We start from the raw sequence: 14,861 nt of genomic DNA, 5'->3' as shown, positions 1-14,861 counted from the left end.
AATCTATTGATATTGGGCATGCATGGGACAATCTGACCTGGGACAACCAGCAGGGCCTGGGGAGCAGCTGCCCCCTGAGATGGGCACGGTTTCGCTAATTCTTCCTGTGCTTGCTCTCTTGGGTCCACAGCCTCACTCCCTCTAGCTGGCTCGTGGAGGCATGTGAGTTCAAGACCCCCAGCTGGCTAATGAAATCAGTCCTCTGGATTGTCCCCAAGGGGTGACAATGAGGCTGATGCTTTAGCTGAGAGTGAGGTTAGGTTCTTTAAGACTGTGTGGGCACAGTGCTGCGGGCTCCAGGTTCCAGGGAATGAGGAAGAGCAGGGCCAGCCGGCGTGTGGCTTACGGGTGATGGCAAAGATTGGGTGAGGTAATTAGTTACTCAACCCTGTGTTTCTGAGTGTCGTCGCAAAAGTCTCCTGGGCCACCTCTGTCAAAGCACAGGGATGTCCCCCAGGGAAGCTCCCATCTCCTTCCCAGTGGAGGCTGCAGCCAAGTGGGCAGGAGACCACGGAATTCCTCCCACTACCCAGACTTCAAAGGACCAGGGCTTCTCACAGCCACCCAACAGGGGGAGGCACCAAATGATGACCCTGGAATTCATACTGATCTTGGAAAAGGAAGCATGATTCATTTGATTAACCAGAAGAAAAAAATGGGGTATTTTTTGAACCTCAGTTATTTTATCTCAGGGTAGTTCATATATGATATGGATGGCTGTCTTGGCTTAGAAGGGTCATTATTATCATCCTCTCCTTCAGCTAGGAATACAAGATATTACTGCAATGTATTACTAGTAACATTTAAATAGCACTCAACAGAGATTATCTCATAGGTGCAACAAGAAAATGCTATCTGCTCCTCAAATCAATTTCATTATAGTGTGGGGAAACAAGAGAACTACATTACCCAGACTCCCCTGCACGTACAGAGGCGGGACATGACTAGTTCTGGCCAATGGAATGTGATAGAAGTGATGGACAGACCTGGTCGTAAAACTCTGCACCACTCTCCCTACTGCTCCCATTGGAGGACACGTTGAAAATGTTGGTGCCACAGGAAGGAAAAAAACCCCTAGATCCTGAATCACTGTTTGAAACCCAGCTTAGTCTGTACGTGAGTACAAAATGAGTATTTGTTGTATTATTCCACTGGTACTTGGTTATTTGTTACAGCAGCTGGCATTCTTTGGCTGACTTGTGATTTTTTTTTCCCCAGTGTGTAGCTCATTGAATGCTGAAAAGAGCCCTGTGGCGTTGGCAGGACAAACACTGCTCTCCCCGTAGTATAGATTCCAGGACTAGAGCCCTTACCTCCTCCTGTGTTCCCTCTCCAGTGCTGAGAATCAGACCTAGAGGGAGCCAGGAGCTTCTGTTCCCAGGAGAAATTGGAGAACTGAGCTCAGAGAGGGTTTGTGATCTACTCACGGCCACAGAACTGTTGAAACAGAGCTTCAGTTCAAAGGCTCTTTCTTGAAAGCTGCGTTTTTCCCTGGAACCATTTGTCTGCTTACTGGGAAAAGACCTAACAGGGTTTCCGGGTGACACCGCGTGAGCAGCTGGAGTATGAGGTGGATTAATGAGACCTCCTGATGACGCTGTCTGAAACAAAAGTCCCAGAGCTCACACGGTATTACAGCTAAAGACACAATAAGAGAGAGAGGAAAAAAGGCCAGCAACATCCCAACCACGCAGGACCCTGAGAGCTCAGGGTCTGTGCCTCGACTTCAGATCTTTTGAATCAGTCTCAGGGTCTGGCAGTCCCAACTCTCCATTGCCCCGCGACCCCAAACGGACTCCTCCCTCTGACTTTCCCAAGGGTGTTTCACTTTTCGGCTAGTTCCCACTTGTATGTGCACATTAGAAGCCCTGGAAAGCTTTAAAGTCTACCAACAATCTACACCCCAGCCCCCTCATATTAGATCTCTGAGGGTGGAGCCAAATCACTGAATTTTAAAAATCGTTCCCCAGGAGCTTCTGATGTGCAGCATGGGTGAGAACAGTTGCTTTGGGGGATCCGTTTGGAGACCCATATGATTTATCTATTGGACAGGAGAGTCAAGTGACGAGATGCTGACTTAGAGACCATCTCTCCTGAGTGCAAGAAGAATTCAGTGTCAGGATGGCTTGTCCCCAGCCATGCTCCCGCCTGTCCTGGTGGTGGAAGGGTATGCACAGGAATGAACATTGGACAAAGATGATGTTCGCTACTGTTGGTTCATACAATGTCTATGTGGGTCCACGTGTATATGGGATGGTTCTCGCCTAAGAGGTTCCTTCTCCTTCTTAGGACAGGGATCTTCGAGAGGATAACAGTCTGTGCCCCCCAGGAGTGGTCTTTGACTTGCTGTGTGATTATTAGGTGACACACATTTGTGGGGAGAATCATCGGTCCCTGTCCTGGGGTGACACAAAGTGAAGCACTGAGACTTTGGAATCAGCTCCTTGGGGTTCCTGTTCAAGTTTCCGCATACTAGCTGTGTGCCATCGAGTATATATAACCTGTCTGAGCCCTAGATTACCATCTATGAAAGCAAGATCATTGTAACAGCATTCCTACAGTACAGACTCCTTCTGCTCCCTGAGGAAATGTGCAGCAGAATCTTTAAGAGTATGGATGTTGTTTCTAAGTTCCTCAGTTCAAACCCTGCTTTGATCGTACCGTGTCTGTGTGACCTAGGAGAAAAAACTTTCCCTCATCGTGCATCAGTTTCCTCTTGGCAAAATGAAAGTAATAATAATGCCTATCTCTGGGGTCATTATGAAGACTACGTCCGTTAATATTTTTCAAGTGTTTTTATTACTCCTTTTATTACTCAGGTATCTGGTAATAAACCTTAGCTATTCTTGTCATTATGTTCCCCACCCAGGCAGTGAGTTGCAAGCAGCTGAGCTTATGCATGAGTGTGGATGTGAATCGTTCAAGACGTTCTCACAGCTGAGCAGGTGAGGTGGGCTCTCACAGCCGGGCTGGGTGCAGGTGGCCCTGCCAGCCCTGGGAGTGTGCCCTCCCACCACAGGGGCTCCTCGCTCAGCAGCCAGGCTCCCAGGCCCTCTCCCCGCACCACACTGACCTGAGGTCTCCATGGGAGCCCTGGGGTGTGTGAGGAGGATGTGGTTGTCTCGGGCAGCAGAGTAGAAAGCGGAGCGGTGTTTCTCAGCTCAGAGGCAGCTCTGCAAAGTAAGAGGCAGTTAGTTCGCGTGGTGGGAAGGGGCAGAAAATAAATATACCTGGGACGTGGATGACCTCCGAGGGGCCCGCAGTTTCTAGCACACTGGAGGGAAGTCTAGATTTTGGGAAATATTTAAATAATACCGAAATGGCAGGAAGTCCAGATTTATTTAAAAAATACAGAGGGCCCTATGCATCTGTGGGTTCCACGTGTAGATTCAACCAACCACCAGTGAAAAACAGTCAAAAGAAATGGCATCTTCACTGAGCACATGCGTACTTTTTTCTTATCATTTTGTGCTGGACAGTACAGCGTCACAGCTATTTATGTGTCATGTTTTACTAGGTATTATAAGATACCTAGAATGATTTAAAATACAAGGGGAGATGTACGTAGGTTATATGCAAATACTACATATTTTATATAGGGGACCTGAGCGTCCCCTGTGTAATGCCCTGTGGGAGGCCCCAGACCCAATCCCCTGAAGATATCATGGGACAACGATATTTAACTAGTCCTTAAACAATGCTTACTAGGAGACGGGCACGCTTGTAAGCACTTACAAATACCAACTTTTTAATACAAATACCAAACTAATGAGGTGGGTACTGTTTTCTGCCTGATCTGTCTCTGAAGAACAGAGAGACTAAATAACAATTCTTGGTCAAATACCAGGAAGAAAAGGACTGTGGACTGGGACTCAGGCCATTTGGTTTAGAGCCCAAACCCTCTAACGTGGCCACTGACTCCAGTGGAGCGCCCTCGGAGTCTGCTCCTCAGGACAGTAAAGCCGATAACAGAAAAGAGGGGTGCCGACCACATCCAAGGGCTCGGGCTTTCAAGAGAAAGCAAGTAACTAACACGAGGGTGGGGACGCTGATGGAGAACAAAGTGATAATCTTGGGAATAAGGAATGTCATACGTTAAACCTACTGAACAAAGAAAACTGTTATTCCAGCTACCCCAAAACATAGAGAAGAAGGCAAGATTCTCGGCTTTTTGGGAAAAAGTCAGCTTAATCACCATCTCCATCGCACTTCACTTTCATTGGATGGCTTATTAACAAGCAAACAAAAGATCACCCCTGCAAAAGTCCATGTTATTTATAATGGAGAGAAACCAGAATAAACTTAAAAATCCAATTACAGAGTACCAATTAAACACTTTATAGTCATCTGTGCTTTAGGATTCTGTGAAACCACGAAATGGTGATATTTCCATGTAAACAAAACCAGAAAGAATCTGAAAATTGAAGAAGGACTGTTAAGGAAGGGAGAGGAAAGGGAGAAGGCAAAGACCAGAGGGCGAGGGGGGGGTAGTGTGTGTGTGTGTGTGTGTGTGTGTGTGTGTGTGTATACAATTAAAGCACAATATATACAAATATGGAAATGCTAAGTGAAATACGAGTTAATGTTTACATCAAGTTGTTTTAAAATGGCGATGTCTGTATTTACCGAATTCAAAAGACTTTGCAAAGTATTTATTTGTGAGGGGTAGATAACAAAATATCACATTTCTTGTACCAACTTTTAAAAGCGTATTTCTAAGTTTGCATATACGCACTGAACTACTTCTGTGAAAACAAACAGCAAACACCATAGCGGTTCTGGTTCTGGAAAAGTATGCCCCCTCTGTAACTCTCCACCAGACACAGCTGAAAAGTCCAGACGGGGCACCAGGGCAGCTTCAGGAGGACTCTGAAGAGCAGAAGGAAACAGGCAGACTTGGGAGAAACCAGAGCTCAAAGAAAGGACACTCGGACAGTGAATTCTGTGGTTTTCCCTCAGGGTTACGCAGTGTCTGGACAGAGAGGGAGGTGGAACTGTTTTTAATTATTGCTGCAGGCAATCCTGCAGCAGTGCTGGGAGTGTTAGCCCTGCGGGTGATTAAAAGTCTGGGGACTGTCCCCTTGGAACTAGAGGAACCGCAGGCCCCAGGATGTGGAAAGAATCCCCAGTGCCTTTCCCCTTTATCAGAGGAATAAGAACAACTAGAACAAATGAAATGAATAATAAAGTGACAGCTTTCCAAGTATAGTAGATAATTATGTTAAATGTAAATGGCCTAAAAATTGACTAAAGGACTAACTTATGCTGTCTGTGATAAGTTCACTCAAATACTATAAATTAGCTGAAAGAAAAAAGCAGGAAAGTAAAAGCTCTGTCATGCAAACATAAGAAAGCTCAAGTGGCGAGATAAACATGAGCCAAAGTGGATTTCAAAGAAAAGTTACTAGAAGCAAAGAGGAACGTTACACAAAGATCAAAGGACCCATCCGTTAGGAAAATATAACAGTCCTAAGCCTAGCAGCAGGGCTTGCAAATACCAGAAAGAAAAACTAATCAACTTCAAAATACTGGGGGAATGAACCTCTAACTGACCTAAAGGATAAATAGTTCCACCACTGTGTTGGAAATTTTAATAGGCTTCTTAGTAACCAATAGGACAAGAGATACACCGTACACAACAGCAGCAGCATACAAATTCTCTGTGAGTATAATGAGACATTCACTGTTCTATCCGGATTACATCAAGGGTCATAAAACAAAGCTTAACAAATTTAAAATATTTACATACAAAGTACGTGCACTGACCATAATGAAATTGTACTTGAAATCGATAACATAAAGATGACTAGAAAATCTCCAAATGCTTGCATGTTAAACAGTATATTTCTAAATAATACATGGGTCCATAAATAAACATTTCTGGACATCTTTCCCAACATTTCCCAACCATTTCCCATTTATATATAAATTTTAGCTTTACCATGACACTAAAACCAAAGATAGTATAAGAAAAAAAAAGACCAATTCCAGTACCTATGAGAAAATTCGCAACCAAATATTAGCAGTGAAGTCCAGCAGTATGTAAAAAAGACAAACACACAATGACTTGATGGGTTTATTCTAGGGAGCCAATATTGGTCCAATATTTGAAAATCAATCTATTATATTACATAAAAAGAAAAAAAAACGGGCTGGGGATTTAGCTCAGCAGTATAAGCGCCTGCCTTGCAAGCAGGCAGTCGTGAGTTCGATCCCTGGTACCGATAGAAAAAAACCAAATGACTATATCAATTGCTGCAGCATAAACTTTTGACAATTTCAACACTCGTTAATGGTAAACATCTATAGCAAGTTAGGAAAATGTAGTGAATATATTAATATGATGAAAGAGATTTATAAGACTAAAACCATAACTAACATAATTAATAGTGACGAACTGTCTCTTCTCAAAAATTAGGAACAGGCAAAGATGTTCACTCTTACCACGGCTATTCAACGTAAGATATAAAGCCCTGGCCAGTGGGACAAGGAGGAAAGAGGAAGTTGTAGGGTGGCCGGGGCAGGAGAGAGAAAAGGGGAGAGGAGGAAGAGGAGGAGGAGGAGGGGGAGGGGGAGGGGGGAGGAGAGGGGGAGGAGGGAGGAGGGGGGGAGGAATATTGAAAAGGAAGAAATAAAATTATTTGCAAATCATATCACCCTATTTGCAAGTGACGTGTCTGCATAGATAATCCTAGAATGAACAAGATGAGTAACAAATATGAACAAAATGACTCCACAAAAATGTAAAACTCGCGAGACTGGGTAGCAAGCTCACAAGAAACAAAGTCAGAACAGCTTCAGTGGTGTTTCTGCGTATAACAGCAAAACAATTGGAGACCAAGTTTCAAACACAATACCATTTGCAATAACTCCAAAAGGGAAAGCAGAAAGAAACACTAAGGTATATATCTAATAAAACCTGTAGAGGATTTATATGATGCAAATTATAAAATGCTGATGAAATAAATCAAAGAAGACCAGCATAAATGGAGAGACCTCCTGCGTTTATGGGAAAGAGGTCAAGACCCGTATGGTGAAGAGGTCAGTTCTCTCCAAACTGATTTATAGATTAACATGATTCTAATTAGAATATCATAGGGATTTAGTTTTCTAAGTCCATGTGAGTAGATTCTAAAATTTATAGGGAAGGCAAAGGAACTGGACTAGCCAAACAATTACAAGAAAGGGATGTTAGAGGGCTCACACTGCTTACGGTAAAATTAGTAGTGATAAGATAGGTCAGATTGTGTTTCCTTAGTTTTAAGTTTTTACTTCTTTGTGTGTCTTACGTTCTAATGGTACATACTAAATTATAATACGACAGCAACAAAGAAAGTTACTCATAAGCGGTAGGGTTACAGAGAATTTAATTTTAATATATTTCTACATTTCTTGATTTCTTAGTATAAATATGTCTGACTGTATTTATTTTTACCATGCAATTGAATGTCACACATAAAAGAAGAAAGCTAATGCATATGTCAGTTACGAACTCTCACGAGCCCACCCACCCAATTCAAGAACACTGACTCTGCATTACACTGTGTAACTTAATATCGGAATGAAAATCAAATCTTTTAAAATAATTATTACTCTCTTCCTTAATTCCAAAGAACTGAGTTTGAATCCGATTATCCTAGTGCTGGCCTGGAAGGGTCCATCACAGACCTCTCTGAGCCTCAGCCTCCTCCTTCCCCAAAGCATCAGATAGAAAGTAAGATACTGGATGGTCAGAAGTCCACTAGCAAAGTAGTGTGTCCACCATTCATGACATTCTTTTTTGACTTGCTTCCTGGACCAGGCGTGGTCGTGCACACCTGTTGTTCCATCTGCTCAAAGGCTGAGGGTTGCAGGTCACTTGAGACCAGCAGTTTAAGACCAGCCTGGGCCACACAGTGAGATTCCATCTCAAAAAAAAAAAAAAAAAAAAAAAAAGCATGAACTGTGAAAATCTGACCAAGAATGAAAGACTTTGGTCAACCCGGGGATTTCCCAGTCTAAGTGGAGGAGCTGAAAATGGCCACGTAGTGTGATCAGAACCCCCACCGGCAGCTGGGCACAGCGCAGAGTTAGATTCTAACCCCACATAGAGCGATGGGGGACGGAGGCTAAAACCAGGGTCCCCAGGTCCTTCTGTATTACCGATGCAATGCTAACCTACTCCAGCTCACCAGGTCAGACACCAGCGTCTCTTGCCCAGATGGAAGCAGGACCCCCGACAGGTATTGCAGCTTGATTTTGTCCCCTGAAACCCATCCCCTGATTAAAGCCCTCCAATAGGTTCTCCTGGGTCTTTTAGTAAAGAACATATTTCGCATCCTCCCTGCAAGCTGCCCTGATTCCCGCCCAGCCTCACAGTGCAATGCATCACACTCCCCAGGCCGTACTCCCCAGGGCGTTGTACAGGTTGTACCAGCTCCTCTGCCTCTGCCCGGAGCACCACCGATGCGGCTGCCTCCTTCCCAGCATTCAGGTCTTGTTTTGACTGTCCCCTCCTCGGAAAGGCCTTTCCTGACCGCCCCGTCCAGAAATAGCCTTTGAAGTCATGTGTTTTCGCTTTGCTTCAGTTTCATCCACAGCCTTGGTCAGCACTGGGAATTGTTCTGGGTCCTGATAAGTTTTCTTGCCTAATGATTAGGGTTTGCACTCTGTCAACCTGAGTCCTGCCGTGTCTTGTGTGCAGCAGCGTGCCCAGGACTTAGGGCAGCGCTGGCTCCCAGGAGACCGTGAGCATACTTTGCAGATATTTGATGGATGAAGACAGGTAAAGAATCTTGCCAAAAGTCACACGGTCCCTGGATAATGGAACCAGGACTAGCACTCAACCTGCGATTGCTTTCTGGGTCCCTGCCTCCCTCGCCTCCGGACCTCAGGAGCCCTCTCTGCCTAATGAAGACATAAATAATGTCCATACAGGGGGGATCAGACAAAGACTGAAAGAGAAGTATATAGCTAGGGAGCTACTGGGGACAGGTGAGGATGTTTCAAAGCTAATTTTCAATTGTAGGCAAAATTGTAAGAAGCCTTAACAATCGCTATATAAGGACTTCTGATTTTTCGGAACGCTGCCTGACTTTCTGAAAATTTATTTACCTATTCATGCACTCACTCATCAAACATTTGTTCAGCACTTGTATCTCTCTGTGCAGGTGCTGGGGGAGCTGTGTGCTGGTCCCCTGCCCCTCCTACAGTGGACCTCTGCTGTCTGATTTCCTGTCTTTTGGGGCTGTTGACCACAAGGGGCCAGCTCACATGGAGACAGGAAATGGAAACGCGCAGAACCCAGCTCATTCTCAAAACACATCAGCCTCATTTGTTTTCACTTCCAGAATGAGAAGCGGAATAAAACCATCCTCTTAAACACCAGGCCATGCCTCTGAATGCTTCCCCAGGGGTCTTGATGGCAGCTGTCAATGGCGCGGCCACAGCACAGTGAAGCCTGCTGAGCCGTTCATAGGCGGGGACAGGCGCCATCTGGCAGGGAATGGCGCCCACTCTTTCTCCCTAGCGTTTGAATCCTCATTTCAACAGTGCTGACATCCTGCACACAGGAAGCCAGTGGGAGCTCCTGCCCAGCCCAGTGCTCCCCTGGCCCTTTGGTAACTGACCCAACCAGGGGAGGCAAGGTTGTGAATTCACCCATCCCAGGAGACACTGTCTGTGCAGTAGGTCCCATTTTCTGATTTGGACAAAGCGTCGTCTGAACTGGCTGCGGTCCTGCCTGAGATCTCTGCTCTTCTCCTACCCAGCTGCCAATCAACCAAAGGCTGAGAAACCCGATAAACATACACGATCATCTTGAATGTGAAATACAGAACTGAACCCTGAGAAACCAACCACAGAAAGAGCATTCCTGGACTCAGAGCATCTACTGGCCCAGTGCGGGATGGGTGTTAGTTCCCGGCAGTGTTTTGGCTACAGGGTTGTTGAGTAACTCAAAGAGCATTGTGCACCCTCTCCATGTGGCAGACCTGAGAATCTGTAGGTGAGTGAGGCACCCCTCGTGGGCTACTGGTCTACCAGCCTGTAACTGTTTATTGACCACAGTGTGGCTGAACTTGCTAAAGAGTTTTGTTACAAAACGGCTTTGTACACTTTTGGCCCACCATTAGCCTATTGCAAATAGTCATAGATCTGATGTCTACAGCATGCTTGTGATGGTTAATGTGTGTTCGTGCATGCATGTGTGTGTGTGTGCGTGCGTGTGTGTGTGTGTGTGTGTGTGTGTGTGTGTTACTGGGAACCTAACACAAGGACATTCGACCACTAGCCTACAATCCCAGTCATTTTTATTTTGAGATACAGCTTCCCTAAGTTGCTAAATTGCCCTGGCTTATCTCAAACTTACCATCCGCTTGACTAAAAGCTTCCAAGAAGCTGGGATTTCAGGTGTGCAGCATCACACCTGGATATGATGGTGAATTTCATGTGTCAACTTGATTTGACCAATGGGAGGATGCCCAGACACCTGATAAAGCGTTTTTTCTGGGTATGTCTGGGCAGTTGTGGGTGAGTCAGCGTTCCATTGCTATAATGAAATACCTGAGGTAACTCACAAAAGATGGGTTGACTCTATCTCAGTTCTGGGAGTTCCACTCCTCCATGACCTTTTGGTTAGAGCCTGTAGTGAGGCCACACATCATGGCGGGAGCACAGAGTGGAACAAACCCACTTACTTCACAGGCCGGGGAGTAAGGAGAAAGAGCAAGGGGCCAGGGTTCCATAGTCCCTTGCAAGGGCACACCCACGGTGACCTTAAGAACTCCCTCTGAGCCCCACCACCTCCCAGTAGTGTCACCCTGGGGACCAGCCTTTCTCACATGGGCCTTTGGGGGGTATGTTCAACACCTACACTCTCGCTGAGTCTGGGGAAGAGATTAGCGTTGGAATCAGGGATTGAATACAGACACTCCACCTCACTAGCACGGGTGGGCGCCTTCCAGTCCTTGAGAGTCTGAATGAATGGAAAGGCAGGGGTAGGGTGAACTTGAGCTGTCTGTTGCTTTCCTATTTCCCGTCTGGGACATCAGTGCTCTGTCTGCTAGATCTTCAGCCAGACTGAGTCTGCCTGGTTCTTGGGCCTTAGACTTAGGCTAGAACATCGTGATGTGCTCTCCTGGGCCTTCTCAGCCTCTGCTCTGTTGCTCTAGAGATCCCTGACTAACACAATCACAAGACTTCTGATTTCACAGATCTGCACGGGAAAACCCTGGGACTGCGCACGGCTGAGCACAAGGCTAAAATTCAGTTTAGAAGCCACATGTATGATAAAACCCCCAAAGCCTCCCTGGCTGTACAGGCAAAAGCAAACCTCCTTCCAGGGGAACCCCACAGATTTTGGACACCTGAATCTCTGGCCAACACTTGAAAGCCAGATTTCACGTACAAATCAAAAGTCAAGCTTTGGTTTAAAAGGACTAACTGGCGACTTGGTAAAAAGCCACTGAACTCCCAGGGTCTCATCTTCCGGATCCATGACGCAGAGCTGGGTTGGTCCCCACTGCACGAGCACTGTCATTTTGTTTGTGTTACAATTTATTCCACCCACTGGGCTCTTGAAGGCAGACACAGTGGCCACCTGCAAGTTTATATTAGGGTTGAAGTCCTAGCTCTCAAAGTGAGGAGTTAATTACAGGATTCCTGCTTTGATCTGGGCATCAAGATTGCTGATGGAGCCATATAAGTCACTCAGCAAACATTTATGGTTCATCTTTGTGCTTCTCCACAGCACCTGATGTATTGTACTGTTTGTTGACTGACGAGTTGCCCCCACTTGAATGCAGCTCCTCGAAGGGAACTCAGGCAAGGATTCTGCTGTGTGCACCATTGTAACCCCGTTCCCTGACCCTGTCTGTGCCACCCAGGAAAACCTGGTGGCTGATCTGTCTCAGCCCCATTTTGGATAACCCGGCTACAGTGGCGGGTGCTCTTTAACTCCAAATAACGTGCAAGGCACTGACCAATCCCATGGCCTGTCAGACCCTGGCTAGTGACCTTCCCTCTCCCAGTTGTCCCAGTAACCACAGGAGGGCTGTGGCACAGGAGAACCAGCATCAGCTTCTGTCCACAGCCAGCCAGCGGGAAGCCCGGAAGCAGGCATGGGGATGAACCCGAGTAGCCTGACCTCTGCCCTCTCACCTTACACCCCTGCACCCTACACTCACCGGTTCACTTACACAGTAGCCCTCCATCATTTCTCAGACACTGTGCAGCAGGAAAAGGTAGGAAAGCCAGGTTTCCAACTGCAGACTAAATAAATAGATGAATTCAACTAGTCATTCAACAGACATTTAGCACTTTCTATATGCCAGATATGGCTCCAGACTTGGGGATATAAAGACAGACAAAGATACATGTTCTCAAAGATTGCATGCGTACTAGTGGGTGCAGGAGGAGACGGGCAGCAAACCAAATATTTAAACTGTATGTTAAATGATAACAAATGCTATTAAAACAAGTTGGGAAGGGAACTGAGAAAAAGTCCCAGAGATGGGGAGGGATATTTGGGAGTTATTTTATATTTTAAAATTTGTGTATGTATTTATGGGTTACTTTGTATATCTTTATGGGTTATGTTATAATATATGTACATGGCGTGGAATTTGCAAATCAAGCTAATTAACATATTCATCATTTAACTTAACTTTTATTTTTTTTGAGACAGGGTCTCACTCTGTTGCCTGCCCAGCCTTAAACTCATGACTGGCCTTCCTCAGTCTACCAAGGGGATTACAGGCAGACATGAGTTCCTGTGTGACACATATCTTTTTTGTGGAGAGAACATTTGAAATTTAGTCTCTTCGCAATTTGTAAATACAGATGCGTATCAATGTACAGAGAAGTGACATCCCGATAAACTTGCAAGTTTGAGAATATCATACATTGCCAATTAAACGTATTTAAACTACCAGCCATTGTGGCTGAGCCTAGAACCCTTGAATTAACCTATATTTGGGCCAAATCACAAAGCCCATTCTATACTAAAGTGTTGACTATCTCACCGAACTCAGTACTGTTCCCAGCGTGAGAGCCAGAGTGGCTGTGTGGGTATGGCTTGCACTGCTGTAAAGCTAAAATATCCTAAGCTGAGTCATCATAAATCAGGGGCCAAATATGAACACGACATCATTATTAACTACGGTCAGCATGCTGTGCAAAATATCTCAAATACCTTCTGTTCTTCGGAAGTGAAATTTTGTACCCTTCAGCCAACATCTCCCCATGTTTGCTGGGGTGGGGTGTATGTGACTTTGAGTAGAACCCTGAGACGGGGGGGGGGGGCATGCCATTCCTGCAGGAGAAATGGCCCCTCAGAGAGCAGCAGAGACGGGGGGCGGGAGGCGAATAGGAGGTGTGACTGTTTTTGCACCATCTTTTCAGGAATATTTATGTAGCTCAGCAGCACAGCACCTGCTTGGCAAATATGAGGTCCTAAATTCAATTCCTGCTATCCCCAAATAATTAAAGGAATATTTATGTACCCTTGGAAGACAGGCAGAGTGCTTTCCCTCCAGCGTAGAGGGCAGATGTATATGCTACCCATCGTAGTAGGGATGCTGACAGTGAAAGCCCAGGGTTTCCTAAGCTCGGGGCTCATCCGCGGTGATGCCTGACTCCCATTTGGGTGGGCTCTGTGCTGCTGCGTAGGACTTGGGTGACCAGAGAAACCAGAGATCGGGACGCTCTGCTCATCGTGCAGTGATGATGGGGCCTTTGACTCTGCAGCCTATTCCTCTGCCTGACTCTGCAGACGGGGCAGGTTAACGTGTTAGTTCGAAGTAGGACAAGGAGGTCCTTCCTCAGAGGGATGGTATCAGAGGCAAAAAATGGACAACCAAATGAACAAATGCAGGAATGAATGGAGATTCAGAGACCGTCTTTTCTGCAATTCAAAACAGTAGCCATGACCGGTCCTCAGGGCAGCTACACACAGAGCAGGTCACTCCCTTGTGGGTCAAATGGGCCCGAGGGAGCCTGATCACATCTGTACTTGGCGTGTGACAGGAGCAGACGATTTCCTGGTCACACAAAGACTGCAGAGACAGCTTGGAGGCAGATAGATCTGAAGGGGCCCGGCTCAGGGCCCCCATCTCAGCGTTGCAGAGTTGCAGGGGTCTGACGGTTCCCTGCCCTCCCCAGACTGCATTCCTGCCCTTGGGGCCAGAAGGTTCAGACAGAAGGGTGCCCCCCACACCCTGCTTCCTTGTGGCCACCCCTGCAGGAGCAATCCCGAGAAGTCAGGGAGCTTCCGGGCCTGGACTCAGACCCCTCCATCCTGCCCACCAGTCTGCACACAGAGGTCTGTGTCACTTGTCATCCGCTCTTTCACCTCCTCGAAGCTATTCTCCTTCCCCTCCCACAGAATGGCCTCACTCCAGGGCTCCAGGACAATCAGACTTGCCAGGCAAGGGGTTTAGAGCACGGGCCTGTGGGAGGCTGAGCTGAGTCCAGGTGATCCCCTCAGGCTCACCCCCAGGAGGCCCCGGAGGATTCACAGGTTGTGGGGGATGGAAAGGAGAGCCCTGCTCTCTTGGCTGGCCCTGATTTCCTCAGCTGGGTCTGCCTCTGGCCAGGAAGGAAACACCTGGAAGGATAGGAGCCCATGGCGCGGGGTGGGAGGCATTGTTCCCGGGGACAGGAGCCCAGCAGGATCCGAGAGGCCAGGACTGCAGGAGGACATCCTAGAATTCCTGTCCCTCACGCTAGCCTAGCCTGGTTGCTCCGGGAGACCGCACAGCAGTAGTGGTCCCCAGGGAGAGGCAGGGTGGCACAGTGTCCCCTGCCACATCGCCTAGATTTCATCTGCATTGTTGCTAGAGCCTCTTGGGTCAGTTGCTTAAAACCTTTGTGCCTCAGTTCTC

The 14,861-nt window shown here is 46.7% G+C and overlaps 1 protein-coding gene and 1 long non-coding RNA gene across 13 annotated transcripts in view; one reads left to right on the top strand and one right to left on the bottom strand.

Moving 5' to 3' along the window:
• The window catches only part of Pik3r6 (phosphoinositide-3-kinase regulatory subunit 6), a 48,557-nt gene that overhangs the window by 32,297 nt on the left and 1,399 nt on the right, over nucleotides 1-14,861 (bottom strand). For 2 of the 6 annotated variants that reach the window (XM_063242251.1, XM_013148729.3), the window contains exon 2: nucleotides 3,074-3,173. Coding sequence is in view for 1 of the 6 variants with exons in the window: in XM_013148729.3 (XP_013004183.1) it covers nucleotides 3,074-3,086 (13 nt within the window). In the remaining 5 variants the exon portion in view is untranslated. Of the gene's footprint in view, nucleotides 1-1,427; nucleotides 3,174-14,861 lie in introns of those variants that run through there. The other 4 variants (XM_063242253.1, XM_063242252.1, XM_063242250.1 and 1 more) reach the window with 3 other exon arrangements.
• LOC106026865 (uncharacterized) overlaps nucleotides 409-14,861 on the top strand; it is a 44,579-nt gene continuing 30,126 nt past the window's right edge. For 6 of the 7 annotated variants that reach the window (XR_010045238.1, XR_002790285.2, XR_010045242.1 and 3 more), the window contains exon 1: nucleotides 409-1,112. This is a non-coding gene — a long non-coding RNA (uncharacterized LOC106026865). Of the gene's footprint in view, nucleotides 1,113-1,218; nucleotides 6,323-14,861 lie in introns of those variants that run through there. The other variant, XR_010045241.1, reaches the window with a different exon arrangement.

The sequence above is a fragment of the Cavia porcellus genome, unplaced genomic scaffold (assembly GCF_034190915.1).
Source record: "Cavia porcellus strain 051 isolate PalLab524CR breed Dunkin Hartley unplaced genomic scaffold, mCavPor4.1 scaffold_32, whole genome shotgun sequence".
NCBI classification, from domain to species: domain Eukaryota; kingdom Metazoa; phylum Chordata; class Mammalia; order Rodentia; family Caviidae; genus Cavia; species Cavia porcellus.
This window is presented reverse-complemented; position numbering and strand designations above follow the sequence as displayed.